General features: G+C 39.5%; 1 protein-coding gene across 1 annotated transcript in view; it reads left to right on the forward strand.

Annotated features, from left to right (window-relative positions):
• The window catches only part of LOC308666503 (serine/threonine-protein kinase TNNI3K), a gene marked incomplete at both ends in the record, with an annotated part of 226,850 nt that overhangs the window by 130,627 nt on the left and 74,158 nt on the right, over positions 1 to 22,065 (forward strand). The window contains 3 exons of the mRNA XM_081325369.1: positions 12,046 to 12,098; positions 14,368 to 14,420; positions 15,953 to 16,085. Coding sequence (XP_081181495.1) covers positions 12,046 to 12,098; positions 14,368 to 14,420; positions 15,953 to 16,085 — 239 coding nt within the window. The remainder of the gene's footprint in view (positions 1 to 12,045; positions 12,099 to 14,367; positions 14,421 to 15,952; positions 16,086 to 22,065) is intronic.

The following is a 22,065-nucleotide window of genomic DNA, read 5'->3' on the forward strand; positions in this document are numbered from 1 at the left end:
CAGTCTGTTGGTAATGTGCCTGCGCGGCCTTCTGACAGCTGTCAGTGTCCGCGGCTGCTGGCGCATGCGTGTTTGGTTCCGGCGGTCTTTTGACAGCTGTCAACTGTCAAAGTGCGGCCGTGAGGAGTTTCCTTGTTCTTCTGCGGCCGGGAGAATGTCAGTATATAACAGAAATGTAAATAGAAAGTTAGTTCAATTGTTCCAAACTCTGCAGCAGGAGTTCATTTTGTGAGGGTGCTATGCATATATGAAAAGAGAGTGTACATTTCAGCCCATAAGGATGAGAGAAACAAATATCTCTAAGCTGCTGGTGATTTCCTTTGAACTTTTTTCTTCTTCTTTTAAGCACCAGTTTTCAGTGCATCCTCAGATACAAATCGGTTTAGACGGTTGGAGGCTCATGAGATGCATCCTTGAAGCTTCTGTTTGGTAGAGATAGGGTGAGCCCAGTTTTGTGTTGCAAAGTTGCCGAATGAAGAGGCTGATGTGATGAAATACATCAAGGCTTGTTCTGGGTAAATAAAAGCTTCTCATACAGCAACAGCTCTGCAGGTGGAACGTTCTTCTATTTGATGCCGAAGCCTCCTGACTCCTTTGTGTCTTTTCAACAAAAAAAGTCTGTATAACTGAATCCCCCCATTTCTATATTTTTAACCTCTCTAGACCTTTTGCCTTTGCTTTACTTACTCTCATTTCTTCCTTTTTGCCCAAACTCACTCTGTCTTGTCTGTCGCATCAGATATGAGTGATTGTTATGACATTCACAATGCTGGCCTTGGAAGTTTAAGTGGCATAAGATGGCCCAGATAAATAAGTAACTGGAAACACAGTTTATTTTCTTCTTCTTAAGTTTTGCTGACAAGTTTTGTTTTGTAAAGCTGAAAAACTAACTAGGTACCACAGCAAGTAAACACTGGCACAGAATTAGAAGCATTTAAAGACCCAGTTGTGACCTGAAATGCCACATGAAACCTAAAAGCAAACTCACCGGACATTAATGATGCTTGATCAAATTTATGTAGTTTGAGATAGACGTTTCAGTGCTACCTCTTGACATACATATACCCAGATGCAAATTACACAGCTAATAACTAGTGAGGAAATTGCGGCCAAAACAAAAAGCCAATTTATTTTAAAATGTATAGCATTCATTTACTGACCCTTACTGCCAAAGCTTGATATAACAACAGCAGATCCATAACTTAAACTGCTTGAAACTATATAACTATGGAAGAGGTAGGAGGGATAGGTTATTTTTTTAAAAATAGGTTTAATTAATGAGAATAGACAAAACCTGATCTCTGAACTCAGATAATGTGATAGTGATAGAATGGAAAGGGAAAAAAATCATATGGAAGTGAATGAGGCATAAACATAAATAAGTCATTCTTTTCACTTTATCCTCTTTGCTGAATATTTCTACTTTCTTGTGATTAAGGAGAAGTGTTTCACATCCTCAAAGTTTCTTTTTTATTATTTTTAGTATCAATAAATAAAACCAATAAATAGAAACGAAGGCTAAGAATTGACCCATGGACAGGACTATAACCTTTGTAACAGTTGTATGCCTTAATGCATATAAATAAATGCGAATCCAGTTGTAATAATAAATGAGGGGCATCTGAATCTTAATGAAGTAATTTCATTTTACACATTGGATTTTGTCATTACAGAAGATGCATTAACAATTTGCCACTCTCATGCTTGAAGGGTCCCATTGTGAGGCTGAAGAGGGTTTTGACGCTTTTCTTGCTTTCAAAATGCCCATTATTTTTCAGAGCTGGCCTGGATTAAGAAAAGCATCAGCCTACAGAAAGTTTGCACAACTCTGAAATATTCACCTGAGGGAAAACAGGATTACTTCCAAATTTAGGTGTTATTTCAGGTAGCGTGCCTACCTTCCCCATTTTATTTTTATAATAGCACACAGCACATACAGTACATACACACACACAAAACTCCATCTGATATGTGAACCTGTATGTATTGCCTATTTTCATTTGTTGTCCTGGAAAGTAGATGGATAAATCCAAGGATACTGGAGAGAATCCTTACATTTGTGATTTTACCTAGTGTTTGGTGATACATTTAGCCATAAAGTGAGCTCTTGGGTAATATATAGTGTGAACCAACTCCCAGAATTCCTGAGCATGGCTAATTCAGGAATTCTGGGATTTGAAGTCCACAAATCGTAAAATTGCCATGGTTGCCCACCCCTAATCTGGATCCCCCCTTCATGGATTACTGCCTTGTCGTGGCGAAGGGGCTTGCGTAATTCAATGAAGCTATGAGCTATGCCGTGCAGGGCCACCCAAGACGGACAGGTCATAGCAGAGAGTTCTGACAAAACGTGATCCACTGGAGAAGGAAATGGCAAACCACTCCAGTATCTTTGCCATGAAAACCCTATGGACAGTACCAAAAGGCAAAACGATATGACGCTGGAAGATGAGCCCCTCAGGTCGGAAGGCGTCCAATATGCTACTGGGGAAGAGCAGAGGGCTAGTACTAGTAGCGCCAGTGAGAATGAAGCGACTGGGCCAAAGCCGAAAGGACGCTCAGCTGTGGATGTGTCTGGTGGTGAAAGGAAAGTCCGATGCTGTAAAGATTTTTTCTCCATAGGAACCTGGAATGTAAGATCCATGAATCAAGGAAAGCTGGACGTGGTCAAACAAGAGATGACAAGACTGAACATCGACATCTTAGGTATCAGCGAACTAAAATGGACAGGAATGGGTGAATTTAATTCAGATGACCATCAGGTATACTACTGCGGGCAAGAATCCCTCAGAAGAAATGGAGTAGCCTTCATAGTCAATAAAAGAGTAGGAAAAGCAATACTGGGATACAATCCTCAAAATGACAGAATGATCTCAGTTCGAATCCAAGGCAAACCATTCAATATCACAGTAGTCCAAGTCTATGCCCCAACCACCAGTGCTGAAGAGGATGAAATTGACCAGTTCTATGAAGCTCTACAGCACCTTATAGAACTAACACCAAAAAATGATGTTCTTATCATCATGGGGGATTGGAATGCTAAAGTAGGAAGCCAAAAGATAACCGGAATAACAGGCAAGTTTGGCCTTGGAGTACAAAATGAAGCAGGGCACAGGCTGATAGAATTTTGTCAAGAGAATACGATGGTCATAGCAAACACTCTTTTCCAACAACCCAAGAGACGGCTCTACACATGGACATCACCAGACGGTCAACACAGAAATCAGATTGACTATATGCTCTGCAGCCAAAGATGGAGAAGCTCTATACAGTCGGTAAAAACAAGACCAGGAGCTGACTGTGGCTCAGACCATGAGCTTCTCCTTGCAAAGTTTAGGCTTAAACTGAAGAAAGTAGGGAAAAGCACTAGGCCAGTCAGGTATGAATTAAATCATATCCCTGTTGAATATACAGTAGAGGTGACAAATAGATTTAAGGAATTAGATCTGATAGACAGAGTGCCTGAAGAACTATGGACAGAGGTTCGCGACATTGTACAACAGGTAGCAACCAAAACCATCCCAAAGAAAAAGAAATGCAAGAAAGCAAAATGGCTGTCTGAGGAAGCTTTGCAAATAGCTGAGGAAAGGAGGGAAGCGAAAGGCAAGGGAGAAAAACATAGATATGCCCAATTGAATGCAGAATTCCAGAGAATAGCTAGAAGAGATAAGAATGCCTTCTTAAATGAACAGTGCAAAGAAATAGAAGAAAACAATAGAATAGGGAGGACCAGAGATCTTTTCAAGAAAATTGGAGAGATGAAGGGAACGTTTAATGCAAAAATGGGCATGATAAAGGACCAAAATGGCAGGGACCTAACAGAGGCAGAAGAGATTAAGAAGAGGTGGCAAAATTACACAGAAGAACTATACAAGAATGAGCTTAACGTCCCAGATAATCACAATGAGGTGGTCACTGACCTCGAGCCAGACATCCTAGCATGTGAAGTGAAGTGGGCCTTAGAAAAGCTGAGCAACAACAAAGCTAGTGGAGGTGACAGTATTCCAGCTGAGCTATTCAAAATCTTAAAAGACAGTGCAGTAAAAGTGCTACACTCAATTTGCCAGCAAATTTGGAAAACTCAACAGTGGCCACAGGATTGGAAAAGATCAGTTTACATTCCAATTCCAAAGAAAGGCAGTGCCAAAGAATGTTCAAACTATCGCACCATTGCACTCATTTCTCATGCTAGTAAAGTCATGCTTAAAATCCTACAAGCTAGACTTCAGCAGTATGTGGATCGAGAACTACCAGAAGTACAGGCAGGATTTCGAAGAGGCAGAGGAACTAGAGATCAAATTGCCAACATACGCTGGATCATGGAGAAAGCTAGAGAGTTCCAGAAAAACATCTACTTCTGCTTCATTGACTATGCTAAAGCCTTTGATTGTGTGGATCATAACAAACTGTGGCAAGTTCTTAAAGAGATGGGAGTACCAGACCATCTTATTTGTCTCTTGAGAAACCTATATGCGGGTCAAGAAGCAACAGTGAGAACTGGACACGGAACCACTGATTGGTTCAAAATTGGGAAAGGAGTCCGGCAAGGCTGTATACTGTCGCCCTGCCTATTTAACTTATATGCAGAGCACATCATGAGAAAGGCAGGGCTAGATGAATCAAAAGTTGGAATTAAGATTGCCGGAAGAAATATCAACAACCTAAGATACGCAGATGATACCACTCTAATGGCAGAAAGTGAAGAAGAACTAAAGAGCCTCTTGTTGCGGGTGAAGAAGGAGAGTGCAAAACTTGGGTTGAAACTTAACATTAAGAAAACCAAGATCATGGCAACTGGCCCTCTCAATTCCTGGCAAATAGATGGGGAAGAAATGGAGGTAGTGACAGATTTTATTTTCCTGGGCTCCAAGATCACTGCAAATGGGGACTGTAGCCAAGAAATTAAAAGACGCTTGCTCCTGGGGAGGAAAGCCATGGCAAATCTAGACAGCACACTAAAAAGCAGAGACATCACCCTGTCAACAAAAGTGCGTATAGTCAAGGCTATGGTCTTCCCAGTTGCAATGTATGGCAGTGAAAGTTGGACCATAAGAAAGGCTGAGCGCCAAAGAATTGAGGCCTTTGAACTGTGGTGCTGGAGAAGACTCCTGCGAGTCCCTTGGACTGCAAGGCGATCAAACCGGTCAGTCCTAGAGGAGATCAACCCTGACTGCTCTTTAGAAGGCCAGATCCTGAAGCTAAAACTCAAATACTTTGGCCACCTAATGAGAAGGAAGGACTCACTGGAGAAGAGCCTCATGCTGGGAAAGATGGAGGGCAAGAGAAGAAGGGGACGACGGAGAATGAGGTGGCTGGATGGAGTCATTGAAGCAGTAGGCGTGAGCTTAAATGGACTCCAGAATATGGTAGAGGACAGGAAGGCCTGGAGGAATGTTGTCCATAGGGTCGCGATGGGTCGGACACGACTTCGCAGCTAACAACAACAAATCTGGATCTATAAAGAGGCAGGACATTTGCCAGCAGAGCGAGAAGGGGGCCAAACCATGAAATATGTGCAAATGCAAGCAACTCATAAGTCATTCAAATGCCATGAATTATGTACTTGCATCAGACATTGGGATGCAAATTTGTGATAACTGCATTTGCATAATATAACTGCCCATGTGTGTCCATTTTGGTACCATGATCTGCTGTGCATGTCAGTGTAAAGAGGCCTTTGCTCCTGCATCCAAAGGAAGCGAGGTACTTCAAATTCTAGAAGGCTTGCTGAAGATCTTCATTCAACCACAGTTGTTGGGATTTTTGAAGGTAGCTATGATTATTAAAATAGTACAAAATTTATGTTCATTGTATGTGTACTCTTCTTAACTCAATATTCCAAGAAGGCCCAATACTGTTGTGAGAAGGCTCTCCATAGCTCATTTCCCAAGACTTATGAGTCTCTTTGGAGATATGCTATTATCTAGTAGAGTTGAAATTTATTTCTGGGCATTATAAGTTCCTCTTTTGCATTCCCCAGTGTTCAGTAAACTGAAAGCAAAGAGGAAAACATTTGTGTTCATATTACCCTCAATAAATAGCTTTAACCACAAAACAAATCTCCTAATTCACCTCTTCAGTCCCAGTGGTTACAGGAGAAATCCACTAGATTTAGCCATAAGCCTTAAATACACCTGCACTGACAGGTGTACCAAAAGTTTGGGCTCTTTTATTCTTTAGCTTTTAGGAGCTTCTTGTTGCTATGGTTTCGAAGATTTAATTGAAATCAATTTTGTTTTTACTCACTCTGTATGGTTAATGCATTTGCTTCCACTCATGCTATTTACAATACGTTTGGAGCTTTCAAGTGAAATTTTGATGGTGGGAAAGATGATAAACAAATAGGACAAGGTGACATGTACGTGCATTTTTAAAAAAAATAAAATAAAAACCTGTGTAATGAAGTCCTATTACTTTACTGTCAGAAAGGATGATCTGTAATAAAACCTTGCTAAATATAGAGATATTGGAACATATACAGTAAAAAAGCAATCAGAGATAGAAGCACTTTTTGAAATGAAAATGGAATAGGATGTTAATGGATGGAATGAAAATTTTATGAAATTATAAACAGTATAAAGAATATTGCAAAAAGAAGTTAATTCTGTCTTTCCACTTTCTATCTCTCTTGTATGGTTAGCTAGCAATACAGGGTAGAAATATGGCAAAAATCAAAGCGGACAAGAGCAATTTATTTTCATGTAATGCTTTATTATAAGATTCATAGATTTGAAATATAGAGATGCTATTTAGGGTAGGATTAGTTGCCAATAATAGTCAGCAGCCTCATAGGCAAGGAAGAAGGTGCAAGGTGGCAGACATGGCATCATGATGGAAACCCCACCCCTTTTTAGTGCAAGGATGCTGCCATCTTGCTTATTTTGGCCCTCCTTGTAGATATCACTGAGAATAGCTCTTGCAAACATTATCAAAACATGTTCCGCATTGTCAGTCTCTAGCAGCAATAGATAAAGTTTGAGAGTGTCCATTTCACTCAAACAGCTAAATTCTTACCCCCTCTCCACCTAAAGAAAGCCCTTTCCCAAATATTGCCCCTGAAAGCCCACATTTGCCAAACCCAGTGTAGTGTTTCACACCCCTACAGGCACACCCGATATGACAGACAACTTTTCTAGCATGAAAAGTTGTCTGTCATATTTGCTAATACTTTCTAATTTAGCATTGACATGCCCCAAAATTGTGTCTGCTGCTTCCATAATTTACAGACAGCATGGTTAATGATGAATATTGCAATAGAGTATAACTGGAGGCCAGAACCATTTGCAGTTTTTTTGGTTTTTTTTTAGCAAAACTGTACCCTCTCTCCCTTGCATAATTTCCACACAATTGGGTGAAAGAGCACTTATATATTGCTTCCTCCATGTGTTGACTGCCAACAATGAATTTCAAGTGGATGATAGATTTCCTAATGCTTGACACAGCTTCTCCTGGATTTCAGTTGTTTTTGAGCTCATGTCGGGCAAATGTGTTCATAACTAATGTTTTAATGATGTGATGAAATTAAAAATCAAATCTAATTTTTGCAGAATTATTAACCTGTGGAGGTTTCCTAATAGAATAGAATAGAATATCTTTATTGTCATTGTGTAACTCACAACAAAATTAAGTGCTGTCCACAGTACACACTACACACAAGTAAAAGCCACAAATAAAAGCATACATTATATACACACATCCTTCACATTCTGTTCACTAATATCACACTTCAGTGAGGTACTATACAGTAGTATTTAATATGGTTACAGCTCTGGGATAAAAACTATTTTTCAGCCTATTTGCCTTTGTTTTTATTATCCTGTACCGTCTGCCAGATGGTGATAGTTCAAAAAAGAATGTCTGGGATGAGATGAGTCTTTAGGAATATCTTGAGCTTTCCTAAGACAGTGGGAACTGTACAGTTCATCCAGGTGGGGAGAAGAGGGCAGCCAATAATCCTCTGGGCGATGGTAACGACCCTCTGGAGTGCTTTCCTATCTACTACTAGCAGTTAGCAAACCACACACAAATGCAATAGGTTAGAATGCTCTCTATGGAACAACGGTAGAAGGTCATCAGCAGTTTTTCATTCAATTGTTGTTTCCTGAGAAGTCTCAAGAAATATCATCTCTGCTGGACCTTCTTAACCCATGCTATAACATGAGCACGCCAGGTCAGGTCCTCCTTTGTGGTAACACCCAGAAACTTAAAGCTGGCCACCCGCTCCACACGGTCTCTGCTGATGGTCAGAGGCTGAATGTCTGATCTATTCCTCCTATAATCTGTTATAAGCTCCTTGGTCTTAGCGGTGTTGAGAACCAAATTATTGTCTCTGCACCACAAGGGCAACCGCTCCACTTCATCCCAGGAGGCAGACTCATCCCCCTTGGAGATAAGCCCCACCACTCTTGTATCGTCTGCAAATTTAACAATAATATTGCCGGGATGAATGGGGGTGCAGTCATAAGTGTAGGGGGTATAAAGTAGGGGGCCCTGTGGGGAGCCAATATTAAGAATAAGGGCTGAAGAAATATAGTTGCCTAATCTAACCCTCTGAGAGCAGCCAGACAGGAAGTTCATAATCCAAAGGCAGATTGAATGTGAAAGACCGAGGCTGACAAGTTTAGACGCCAGTGTGTATGGAAGAATTGTGTTAAATGCAGAGCTAAAATGTACAAAGAGATGTGCCAGGGGCTATGCCTCTTCACTCATACAGGTTATTCGCTTTCAGTAGTGCCTCATAAAGTGATTCAACTTCATTTGATAACTAATTTTCTCAATTATTTTTGGGGGAAAAAGAATTATGTAAAAGGAAGAAGCTGGAATCAATGACAAAACTTTACCTTTTAAAAAATAATCTTTGTAAAAAGGCTTAACCGCAACAGATGTCCAATGGGCAACAGAGAATTGTTTATGCAAGAGAAAGAAACCTCCAAATTTAAAGCAGTTGTCCCTCAAAAGTATTTTAAGTATAGACACAGCTCTTGTGCGTTGCTCAGTTTTCCAAGCTTGTCAATTTGGGACTGTCAACACTAGATGAAACTAATACTGCATATTCCTTCTGTTAGTTCTATGTATTTGTGTGGGAAAGATACTTGTATGTGTGTGTATATGCACATCAGGCAAAAGCTATATATCCCCATCTGCATATAGCAACCATTTTGTCACAGAAGGCACTTTCACACCCAAGTACCCATGTACATATAGTCACATTTTCCTTTCTTTCTAGAAGAGTTTTTAAAAAAACAACTCTTAAGAAGTGAAGCTCAACAAGAAGGGAAAAGAAATGGGGAGTACAGACACTGAAAATGAGGGGAAGAATAACTTGGCAGGAAAAAAAAACAACCTTTGTTGAAGCATTAGAAAAATAGCCTAAATTTAATCAGGGGGAAGCCAGAATAAGCTGTGCCTCTCCTAAATTGGATTGTGATGATTAAGCTTATCTTTGAAAGCATCCATGTTAGCGAGATCTGCCATAGTTCGCATCTTCTGTTTATTTGCTTCATTTCAGTATCTTTTCAGCAATTGTAAAGTAGGGTGGGAGTTGTTTTACAAGTCACTATTTGGGGCCTTCTGTCTCTACAATACTGCAGCTAACATATGCATCCAGTCAGAATGCAGTCTCCTTGGCTACTAAAGCCCTATCAAAACTAGAAGCTTGAATCTCATCTAATATTAAGTATCTGTGCCCTGTCAAGCTGGCCAATTAATAGGAAGGAGAGTAAACAGAATGTGTGATCAAGGACAAGGGAAGATCTGAAGTCAGAAACATTTGAGGGACAGCATTCAAAAACAGCCATACATTTAAAATAGAAAAAGGGAGATTCGTTTGAAGTAAACATAGCTAGGAATTGAAAGTAATGAGGAAGGCAAAATTTGTCAAATATCTGAACCATCACATAGATGGTGGCAAAGATGCCATTTTAGGTTTCAGCAGGAAGAGGTGAGTAAAACAGACAGAGCAAGATTCACAATATATCGGAAAGATTTGCTTTGGGATATGCTGAAGACAGAACTCAATATATTTAAAAAAATACGTTTTAAATTTATTTAACTGTCAAACTTTGTGCATCTCAGAGTAACTATGGATAGACAAACATTCCTGAAAAATGTGATGGGTCCACACCTTATTATATGGTAGTCTTTTGGGTTTGAAGAAGATACACTGTTGTGCAGTTCATCTGTAGACATGAGAGTGGCTCTATAGTCCCAGTCTGGAAGGGCAGAGTCTAGCACAATGGGGACACTGAAAATTCATTGCTATAATAACTGTGGTAGTGTCTGTCTTCAAAGCTGGTAGAAGCTCCATAGCACGGAGCTCACCAGTGAGTTTTGTCAGCAGCTGCAGCTTCTAGTTCCCTTGGGTGGATGCCACAGTGTCATTGGGGTTTCTTCCCCAGGTTTTGTGGTGTTTGCTGGTTGACTATGGGGTTCTGTTCCCAGATTCCAGCACACTATAGAGCAACTGGTGAGGCATATGGCAGTCATCCATTCTGATGATGTTTCAAACCCATCTCATCTGATAATCAGGAACCCAATGCTGGTTGTGCCAACCAATGCTGAAGATAGAACAGAGAGAACCCATGTGAAATTTCTCCAGTTGTTTGATGTGTCTTTGGCACAGAATCCAGGAGTCACATCCATATAGAAGAGAAGGGATAACCACAGCCCTGTAGACTTTCAGCTTTGTGGAGATAAGGATATTGTAGGGATTTATTCTTCTGTTCAGCTAAGTAATTGTATCTTAATATATGAGAATAAAACATCTGAGAAGAAATAAATGCAAATAGACTGGTTCATTCCTTGAATTCCACTGATGTAATTGCATTAATTCTGGGTAACCTTAGACTCTCACAGCTTATCCATCTTATGAACATGTTATGCTGCTGTTTTCATGTTTTGGTGGGGCTGCAGTCTACTAGCAAAAAAACCTGGTTCCCCCCCCCATTTGCAAATGTTTCAAACATCCTGCCAGTTTGAATCCCCCCACCCCTACGACATACTGATCTATTGCAGATTTAGTTTTGACACGGATATTTCTTTTTTCCCCACACAATTGAGATTTTGATATTCTCTCACAATGGAGAACATTGCGCATAGTGAAAGAAATCTAGTAGGCAGGTGCACAATACTCATTAAGCTCTCTTGCTATCATCTGCCAATGCAATCAAGCCATTCCAGAGCTAAAAAAAAAAAAAATTCTGCATGTTTTGGAGAAGGTTCCATTGTTACAAACCAGAGGCCTTCTGAAGGCTATTCTCCCCGGTGTAGGAAGCTGTAATGATTTTAAAGATTACCTTGTCATGAAGAGGTAAGATCCATGTAAATCCTTCATAGTTCTTTATACAAAGAGGAGGTGTGTTTGTGTGGGGGGAGGATACCAGGAATGTGTGAGAGTCTGTGAAATTAAGTCAAGTTTTCAAACAGAATTTAGCCTTTTGAAAACAGCTCTAAATAGCCTTCTCTCCTTAAGAAGCTTTTATAGGTGTTGGCAGTAGTCTGCTCACAGCTGGATTCTGCACTTTTTTTTTCTTGCACTCATTTATGCCATTGTAAATTAGGAGTGGCCCATTTTAGCTGAGTGGAACTTAACCGAGAGGATAATCAGGTCTTCTGATTTTATTGAAATGTTATCACTGAGTTCAGTCCCCAAATGTCAGCATCTCCATTCCTTCTAGGTAATGCTGTCACATAATTAATAAGACTGTTACAGATGATCTTCCACTAATTAGGCAATATACTTGTTCTACTTACTAATTAAAGAATTACTCTGACATTTGGACTTACTAAGCTGACAACCTTTCATGTATGTGTATGTGTGGGTGTATATACACAGATACAGAAACACACGATGTTTTATGTGTGTTTGTGTATGGGTATTTTCCAGTAATAACTATTAGCAAGATCCTAGGGGCTACTTGATAAAAAGAAAAAAAAAGACACTGCTTAGACATAATACATGAGAGCATGACATAATCTCTTGCACAGATTATTACTATATTTCTCTATGTCTAATCAAACATATATATAAATATTTTTTCTCTACAGTCACAATATTCTCCTGTATGAAGATGGTCATGCTGTTGTTGCTGATTTTGGAGGTAAAAAAATGGATTTTTTAAAAAAATCACAGTACTTTTTCCATGCTGTAGAGAAAAAAAAGTTGACATAATTACTTTGCACGGGAGGACACTTTTGAATTTTGAGTACATGTCACAGGTCACTTGTAAATAATTGGCTTTGATGAATCATTAAAAACCCATTTGCCTAATGTGAGTTTGCAGAGGAGGTTTTTTTTACAGCTATCTCAGAACACTTCTTGCTATTCAAGGTGACTGTGGCAAGTACCAAGAGGGACTCCCTCATTGTGGACCTCAGAACATGTTCCCTTCATGAAACAAGAAAACTCTCTTCCATGCTACATTTTGTGATTCAGCAGATTTCTTGGGGGATGCTGGAGATCATAAATGGGGTTCCAAGTAGGTCAATGAAACAAATAGCCTCCATTTTGCCAGCTCTATTATTCAAGTTATCTTTTAAAGAAAGACTTAGTTAAAATTACCTATAGGAAAATATTTTCAAGATACACTGTATTTCTGCATATTTTTTTATTTATGATGCACATGCAAAATAATTAGATCAAAAATAGAAAAACATGTTCTCACACTTAATGGTAACATATATATATATATATATATATATGACAGGGGGCTTCATCTCCCAGAAGATCACACATTTTCAAATTGCCAAATTCAGGTCTACATAATGTACTCATCCTTGGCTGTTTCCAGCACCAATCAGCTGGAGAAGTGAGGGTTCTTGAGTGTTGGGAAGACTTGTAGATCCTATGGAATAGCTTACATCAGGGGTTCCCAACCTCCGGCCCATGGCCCACAAATGGGCCTTGAGCTGTTTGGAACTGGGCTGCAGAAGTAGAAGGCGAGCAGGCGGGCATCCCCACTTGCACAAGCAATGGGCAAGCACACACGCTCTATTTGCGCAAGTAATGGGTGAGCATGCCTGCTGCTCACGCAAATGGAGATGTGCGTGCATACTTGCCCACTGCTTGCGTAGTACCATCTCCTCTCCCCCCCCATCATTCCTCAAAGCTGAAAAGGTGGGAGAACTCTGCTTTATATGATCCAGATGCCCGCCTCAATCTGACACAGATCCCATTTTCATCACACAAAGTTTTATTATTTCTAGAAACATGCATAAAAACTATTTGTAAGATATTTTTGTATTTGATAAGCCCGCCAGCAGCTTCAAGATGGCTTTTAGCTTTGGCATTTCCTAAATATGTGGGTTTCAGCCCCCAGAATTCTCACTGTGCAATTTGTATATGATTGTCAAAATTGTCATTCTCTTACCTCATCAAACCCATTGTTGCTCCATTCCTGGAAAAAACTTCCCACCCTCCAACAGTAATGTAGATGTGTAAAAGAGGGTTGCAGTAAGGAAGAGGAACTGCCCTGCTTTGAGTTCTATTGAAAAAGAAAAAGCACGATTCTTTCAGTAGAAAACCTGATAATGATTTTTATCTTTAATTTCTAAGGCATTACATGACTCCATGCTGTTTTCAAGATTATATGCACATATGTGAAAACTGCACAGAGAGCCTTTTTTTGGCAAGCCTAGAGTTTTCAGTTATATTTTACCATTCCACACATATTCTTAATATTGCAGGTCCAAGAAGATAAGTAGCTATTAACAACTATTCTGGGAGTTGAAATACACACATTAAAAAAGTACTCAGGTACTCTGTTCTGGACTTTAATATCTTTTGATTGGAAGCAGGGGGTTCTCATTTGAGCAGCAGGACATATTTTGCAGAAGCATCCACCCTTATGTACCTCCAACCCTTGACGTCCAGTCTGGTTACATGACAGGTTGGAACAAATGTTATTTCTGCAAAAGCCAGGTCTGCAAAATGTCACCGCTTCTTTGTCCAGTGGTTGGCTCATGATTGCAAACATACAATATTTCCATCTAGCAACTCTTAATTGTAGGTGTTTGTGTAAAAGGGCACTGCGCTTAAAGTAAAAAGCCTCGAAAAATGCAAAACTAAGAAGAGCCTGTACAGGATTTTGTGCATTAGAAGTTACCATATGCAGCATTGTTAAGGAATTTGGATTGAAGCACCTATTTTTAGTCTTTGGCAGCATGCTGAAGTCTTCATTGCTAAAATATTCAATGGAAATTATTGTTATGCTTCACAAAACCGATCACTTGGATACTCAGCTATATTACTGCATTTCTGTTTTGTTTTCATATACCTGCTTTCTCTTTTTTCCACTTGCTTATCAGAACTAAGTGATGTCGATTTAAATACCCTCCTCCTTTTGTTTTTGTTTTAATTTTTAATCTTAGAATCAAGATTTTTGCAGTCTCTGGATGAAGACAATATGACAAAGCAACCTGGGGTTTGCCTTTTTTTCTCTTGAAGATTTGTGTGTGTGTGTGTTATATATATAAGCTAACAAAGCGAGAGAGATCCTGTGGCTCAAGAGGTAAAAACAACTGCCTAATGTGCAATCAGCCCAGGTTCGAATCTCAGAAGGATATGGCTGACTGATGAAAACTAATAAGTTTGAAATAAGCTTTCATGAAAAAAACTACTGAGTCAAAAGTTGAGTTATGTACTGAGAATTCTCAGAGAGCTTGCAAATTTGGTGCCAGTTTGAGAAAGTCCCTTTTCTCAAATTGTCTTTGCAAAGCAGAGTGGGAAACAATTGTCCAAGAGGGGAGAGCTGAGTTGTAGCTGGTAGAATCCCACAGATTAACCTTAGTGAAGATGTCCCTAAGCATCCTGATTGCCACTATGGGCATTACTTCCAGAATGTTCTAGCCCAATTCACTAAACCATAACTCTCTAAACTTTCCTTATTTCTATCACTATATAAATATCTTAGTAGGTCTTTTTTCAAATCTGAAGAATTATAATCTTCGCCATTACAGGTGATCTTAACTGGACTCGAGTTTTGGTCACTAAGTGAAGCCTGTCATTAGGCAAAACATCACATCACATCACTGCTTATTGATAGCAGTTTCAGAAGTCCAGATTGTGATCATTTGGCCAGGACCATGCCATTGCTAGGTGACCACTTCATGCTTCTCCTGACCTGCCATGCTCACCTCCCCTTCACCTTTCCCTCTCAATCTATGCTGTTTTGGCCACTGTGCATTCTGCCACCCGCACCAACCCCAGCTCCTAGCTGCCTACAGCTGATATCTGCTATCCTTTTCTCCTACTGCTGCTGAGGGCTACCCAACTGAGGCAGCCACTGGTCCTTCACAAGGCCCTTGCACAGCCTTCCATAGTCTCATAGAGGCCTCCTGAATATATCCCAAAACACCAGTAGCTGCCTTGTCTGGGCACGCCTCATCAGCATAGGACAAAGAAGATGGCAAAGTTGGGTTTTGTAACAGAGATGGTGGTGGAGTGCAAGGCAGCCAAAAAAAAAAAAGCACAGATGAACAGGAGATAGGTGGGTGGTGAGAGTTGGAGGCACGCTATGGTCATAAATGTGGAAGACTGCCAAGCACCCAAATTTTTATCCCACGTCCATGGGGACGCTGCAACAGCTTAAATTAGCATTTATTAGTACGCTACATTTGTCGCAGGATACATCTTGCTCCTCCTGTACACAGACATATTGCAAAACTGATTTCAGACAGTCTTCAGTAAAATTGTATTTCAGAGTGGAAACATGTACAAGGAAAATTATTCTGGTGTTTTGCAGGCCGTGAATCTCATAATGCAATCTATAATGTCTTTGCTGCATGAATTAGTTTTAATATGGAAACAACCCAATCGCTATTCTTTCATTCATGGAATTATTTTGTTAGCATAGTGCCAGAAAGCAAACAGAAATAAAATAGAGAAGAGATGGGCTCCCTTGTGAAGAAAGAAAACATACAGTTATTGCATTATTGATGTTGTCTTGATATATAGAATCTGCGCTGGATGGCCCCTGAAGTATTCACACAGTGTACACGGTACACCATAAAAGCTGATGTTTTCAGCTATGCCTTGTGTCTCTGGGAACTGTTAACAGGAGAAATTCCATTTGCTCACCTGAAGCCAGGTAAGACTCTGAGCCAGTTTAACATCAGGCATGTTGCACAATAAAACAATGTTCTGCATGTGAATAGTTTTAGAGGTTTTAGAGGAATACTTGCTTATTTATTTGTTCTGTTTAATATTATGAGGTTTCAGGTTTTACATAAAAGTTGTAGAGCCAGGGTATTGCAATCAAGCCACAGTACTCATTGAAATCAGAACCTCATTTTTAAAAAAAAAGAAAAGAAAAAAAGAAAAGAATCATATAGGCAACTGAAGAGCTGATAATAACATTTAGCCCTTAGGTACTTCCTCCAAACTGTTCTTATCAGATGCTTGGCTCAGGCTTACTAGAATTTTATATTCTTTTGCTACAGGGATTGGTGCCTAAAAGATAATCATATGTTGATGAAAAGATACTATGAAACAGAAGCAGAAAAGTACCTGCATCACAGCCAGACACATGTGCTGGGGAAACCTGAAAGCTAAAACCGTGCATTAAATGAATTAATCTAGTGTCAATTATTGCATTTTAGCATTGTGTAGTTTCAAAGGGACCTTGGAAATCATTCTAGATGACTCCTCTTCACCTCAGGATTTATATCTGGATGCATAACGTTTGCCAATTCAAGAAGATATTTGAATTTTCTTTTCAAGATTTGGGGGTGGAAGGAGAATGTTCAGTGACCTCCTATGGATTTGGTGGAACCTAATTCTTTTTTTAAAAAAAATAGAGATAAAAGGAAACCATGTGCATTTCACTAACTTCATTTGGATCCAAATACTGGTGGCTGATACCAAACACAGCTTAAACTGAAGAGGTTTCTGAAGAAGTCAGTTTACTGTGGTAACCAAAGAAGATCTATACTGTAAATAGGTTATGTGATTTAAGAAGTATAAGAACAAAAAAAGGATGGGGCACAAAAAGGACCATCTCTGTGGAAAAACAGCAATGTCTTCTCTTTCCTTCTTCCCAGCTGCCTCTCCCCGGAATGGGACAACTTGCCACAGCCAACTCGCTGTAGCCAACTCACCACGGCCAACTTGGTGCTGGATAATTTAACAATTCTATTTAATTATTTGAAATAATTTTTTTAAAAAAATGTTAATTTTTGCCACTCACATTTCGTTCTGTACCTCCTTTTGCATCCTTTCTTTAAGAATTCTATTCCACTGTTTCTTAGATATTAGTGTAACTCTTGTCCTGCAGTGAGTTGGCTGTGGCAAGTTAGCCATGGTGAATTGTCCCACTGATTTTTTTTCCAGGTTTCTCCTTATGGCTATTAACAGCCAAACGCTTTCATAGTAAAAACCAAGAAGCTTTGCAGTTTGAAGAATTCCCCTGAATCTTCCTGTTTTAACATGTGTGTTTTCTCACTAATTAGCTTCACTTGTCTTGTATAAAAGCTCTCCATCCCGTTTCTCCATTGCTGAGCTTTTCAGCACCATTATTCCTCAAAAGCATTTAGAGTTACATATTTATTGAACTTCTGTTCTTATATTTTGTTGGTGAAAACTGAAGAAGATTCCTTTATTACCCTTCCTTCTGAGAGCTTATGAAGTCCAGATTTACATTTCTTCTGACTTTTATGGAATTATTATTATCCTTAGTCTATTCTTCTTCTTTTTTTCTCCTTCTCTCTTTTCCTTTTTCAGAAAAACAAATTATTATTTTTAATTGATGGCTTTGCTGGTATTAATTTGTTAAATCTACTCAAGTAAAGGAATGAGGTTTTGATGTAGAGTATGGAGAGCCATTGAAGTAGCTTTCCAACTAGGTTTACTCTTTTAAATGAAGTTTTATTAAAGAAATTGTTTAACAGAATAAAAACAATATGAATTTAAAGAGAAGGGAATATAAAAGTAAAGTAAAAGAAAAGTAATAAACAAGAAAGAAAAGAAAGAAGTGGTTTCCAGGTTTCTTTACAGCATTCATAAATGTATTTATATTTTATTCTCTCTCTTTCAAGATACATCATGGTGTTTTCTTTTCATATTTTACTCTTTCTAACAGTCGAATCCTTTTTCCCTTTTTTCCAATATTAAAACCAGTTTTTTCCATCCATTATATTTGGTCTGCCATTTGCTACTTTTTTGGAGGGGGTTGACATTTTATCCCCCTTCATGGATTACTGCCTTGACGTGGCGAAGGAGCTTGCGTAATTCAATGAAGCTATGAGCTATGCCATGCAGGGCCACCCAAGGTGGACAGGTCATAGCAGAGAGTTCTGACAAAACGTGATCCACTGGAGAAGGAAATGGCAATCCAGTATCTTTGCCCGATACTCCCATGTAACACCTCTATTCCGCGAGCTGCATTGGCTTCCGGTTGCCCTCCAGGTGAGATTCAAGGTGCTGGTGATGACCTATAAAGCCCTAAATGGCTTGGGTCTGGGATATCTGAGGGAACACCTGCTGCCGGCATCAAGCTCCCTTCGTCCTGTGCACTCCCACAGGGAGGGTCTTCTCAGGGTACCGCCAGTAAAGGATTGCCGGCGGACAATACCCAGGGGGAGGGCCTTCTCTGTGGGTGCGCCGGCCCTTTGGAACCAGCTGCCTGTAGAGCTTAGGACAGCCCCTGACCTTCGCTCATTCCGCCGGGACCTGAAGACCTGACTCTTCGAGCTTTCTGGCCTGGACTGAGAGTATTAACTGGGGTTTTAATTGTATTTTAATTGTAATTGGGGTTTTATTTCAAGGTTAATGTAATCATTTTAATTGTTTTTAATCTTTGTAATTTGTTGTATTGTTTTTAAAAAACCTTGTGAACCACCCTGAGTCCTACGGGAGAAGGGCGGTATATAAGTCTAATAAAATAAAATAAAAATAAATAAAATATTGCACCATTGCACTCATTTCACATGCTAGTAAAGTTATGCTTAAAATCCTACAAGCTAGGCTCCAGCACTATGTGGACTGAGAACTACCAGAAGTACAGGCAGGATTTCGAAGAGGCAGAGGAACTAGAGATCAAATTGCCAACATATGCTGGATCATGGAGAAAGCTAGGGAGTTCCAGAAAAACATCTACTTCTGCTTCATTGACTATGCTAAAGCATTTGATTGTGTGGATTAGAACAAACTGTGGCAGTTCTTAAAGAGATGGGAGTACCAGACCATCTTATTTGTCTCTTGAGAAACCTATATGCGGGTCAAGAAGCAACAGTGAGAACTGGATACAGAACCACTGACTGGTTCAAAATTGGGAAAGGAATCCGGCAAGGCTGTATACTGTCACCCTGCCTGTTTAACTTATATGCAGAGCACATCATGAGAAAGGCAGGGCTAGATGAATCAAAAGTTGGAATTAAGATTGCCGGGAGAAATATCAACAACCTAAGATATGCAGATGATACCACTCTAATGGCAGAAAGTGAAGAGGAACTAAAGAGCCTCTTGTTACAAGTGAAGAAGGAGAGTGCAAAACTTGGGTTGAAACGAAACATTAAGAAAACCAAGATCATGGCATCCGGCCCTCTCAATTCCTGGCAAATAGATGGGGAAGAAATGGAGATAGTGATAGATTTTATTTTCCTGGGCTCCAAGATCACCACAGACGGGGAGTACAGCCAAGAAATTAAAAGACGTTTGCTCCTGGGGAGGAAAGCCATGGCAAACCTAGACAGCACACTAAAAAGCAGAGACATCACCATGCCAACAAAAGTGCATATAGTCAGGGCTATGGTCTTCCCAGTTGCAATTTATGGCTGTGAAAGTTGGACCATAAGAAAGGCCGAACGCCAAAGAGTTGAGGCCTTTGAACTATGGTGCTGGAGAAGACTCCTGTGAGTCTCTTGGACTGCAAGGCGATCAAACCGTTCAGTCCTAGAGGAGATCAACCCTGACTGCTCTTTAGAAGGCCAGATCCTGAAGTTGAAACTCAAATACTTTGGCCATCTTATGAGAAGGAAGGACTCACTGGAGAAGAGCCTAATGCTGGGAAAGGTTGAGGGCAAGAGAAGAAGGGGACGACAGAGAATGAAGTGGCTGGATGGAGTCACTGAAGCAGTAGGCATGAGCCTAAATGGACTCCAGAAGATGGTAGAGGACAGGAAGGACTGGAGGAACGTTGTCCATGGGGTTGCGATGGGTTGGACACGACTTCACAACTAACAACAAAAAACATTTTATCTTTTGACTATTAATTTTAAAACCAGCTAGCATATCAAAATATTTTTAATTTTTCCATTAAAATCTCTATTCAGAGAATTCTTTCAGAATTATCACCATACCATCAGCATATTGCCTTTTCTTTCACTCATATGTCCTTTTCTTCACAATTCTCTCATCCTGCCTCAATACTTCAAGAGCTAGAATGAATAAAAGCAGAGATAAAGGATATTCTTGCTTTGGTCCATTTTGGATCTCACAAGGTTTTCTTAATTCTCCATACAACTAAGTTTGTGTGTTTCTTAAAGTTAAGTTAGTACATATTATCATTCAGATTCTGCCACAAAATATAAATAAAATTCTTTCCCCAGTTTGATCTAATATATTTCCGAACATGTTGGCTGGTTTCACACAACATATTTAACCTGTATCCTAATTCTGAGTTCACAATATGCTAAACCATCTGCTAACCCCAGCCCCAACCCTAGCTACATTAGTCTATGGTTTAGCATGTTATGAACCCAGAAAAATGGATTAATTCAGGTTAAATATGTTGTGTGAAACATATATCAAGGTAAAGAAGACCTAAACAATGTTAACACTAATCAGAATTGATCCTGCTGTACAAATGCATTTGATAGGCATTTCTCTGCCTTAGTGACACATGTTATGTGAACGCAGCTAATTTTAGTAAGGATCTGTGTGGCTTTCGGTCCTCCCATCAATAGTGTTGCCAGATTGATATGTTATGCAGTGTCATATATTTCAGTGAGAAAGGAAGTTCCCTTCAATGCTGTCTTATTTATAAAACATTTATTTATTAGATTTATAAGCTACCCATCTAATTATCCAGAGTGACTCTTCAGTCATTATGACAGAACTGTGGTTAGAGTCTATATTAATAAAAGCTGGCTCAGTCCTATTAGCTCAATTCACTACATTGGAACAAGTGCTTCAATGGATTTCATAACTCCCTAGGAATAATCTAGTCATAGTAGATGGAGAATGCAAGAAACAAAGCATTCAGATTAAGAAAAGAAAGCAGACAGTAGGTCTTTGTCCCAGCCCAGGATATTTTGAGACACATGCATTACTGTGCCAAAGTCAGAACGACCGCTGACTAAGTCCAAGCTCTGTAAATAGTAAGAATCAAGTGGATAACACTCAGAAAAGGAACTTTTATTTCATGTGGCCATTAATACATAACTTTCCCTTCAGCTCTTTATTTCCATTTGGCTGTCTTCTTTGGAACTCTCTTTTTCTAAGAGGTATAATTCTAGTTGTTAAAAGCTTGCAAGCTATTCCATATTCTCCACTAGGGTCACGTCCCTTACAAAGATTTCTAGAAGCAAGGAAGAAATGTGTTTTCCTCTTTGTTAGGAAAAAAGAGATGACAAAACACAAACACTGCTTACTGAACACTTTCTGACCCCAGTCTTTTAACTCTCTTTGGAAAAGCCAGGCAATTGGCTGACTATTAATCTACGATGAGTTTTAAAATAAGGCTAAATAATACAGGGAATCATACAGAAAGGTGGGAGGCAAGCATTTTAAAAAGAATGAAAGATTGGCAGTGTGTGGAAAAACTGCTTCGGCTTTATAATACAAGCATAATAAAAATAGAAAGGTAACAAGCCATTACATAGGCCATAACTGCCAACCAATTAAACCTTCTGCAATGGTGTTTATCAATTAGGCTGGGGTGTTGAGCAAAAGGTCCTTGTGAAGAAGAATTACACTGAATAAACCATTTAGGGCTGTTGTAGTAGCTTCCTTTTACTATGTGGGTATAAGAGGTCATACTGAGTCATACTGAGAAGCATAAACTATGTTGCTCTGGGTATGCAAATATGGAGATCTTTGTCTCATTTTGTTATATTGTCTGTATTATATCG

The sequence above is a fragment of the Vipera berus genome (genome assembly GCF_964194415.1).
Source record: "Vipera berus genome assembly, chromosome: 3".
In the NCBI taxonomy this organism is placed as follows: Eukaryota; Metazoa; Chordata; class Lepidosauria; order Squamata; family Viperidae; genus Vipera; species Vipera berus.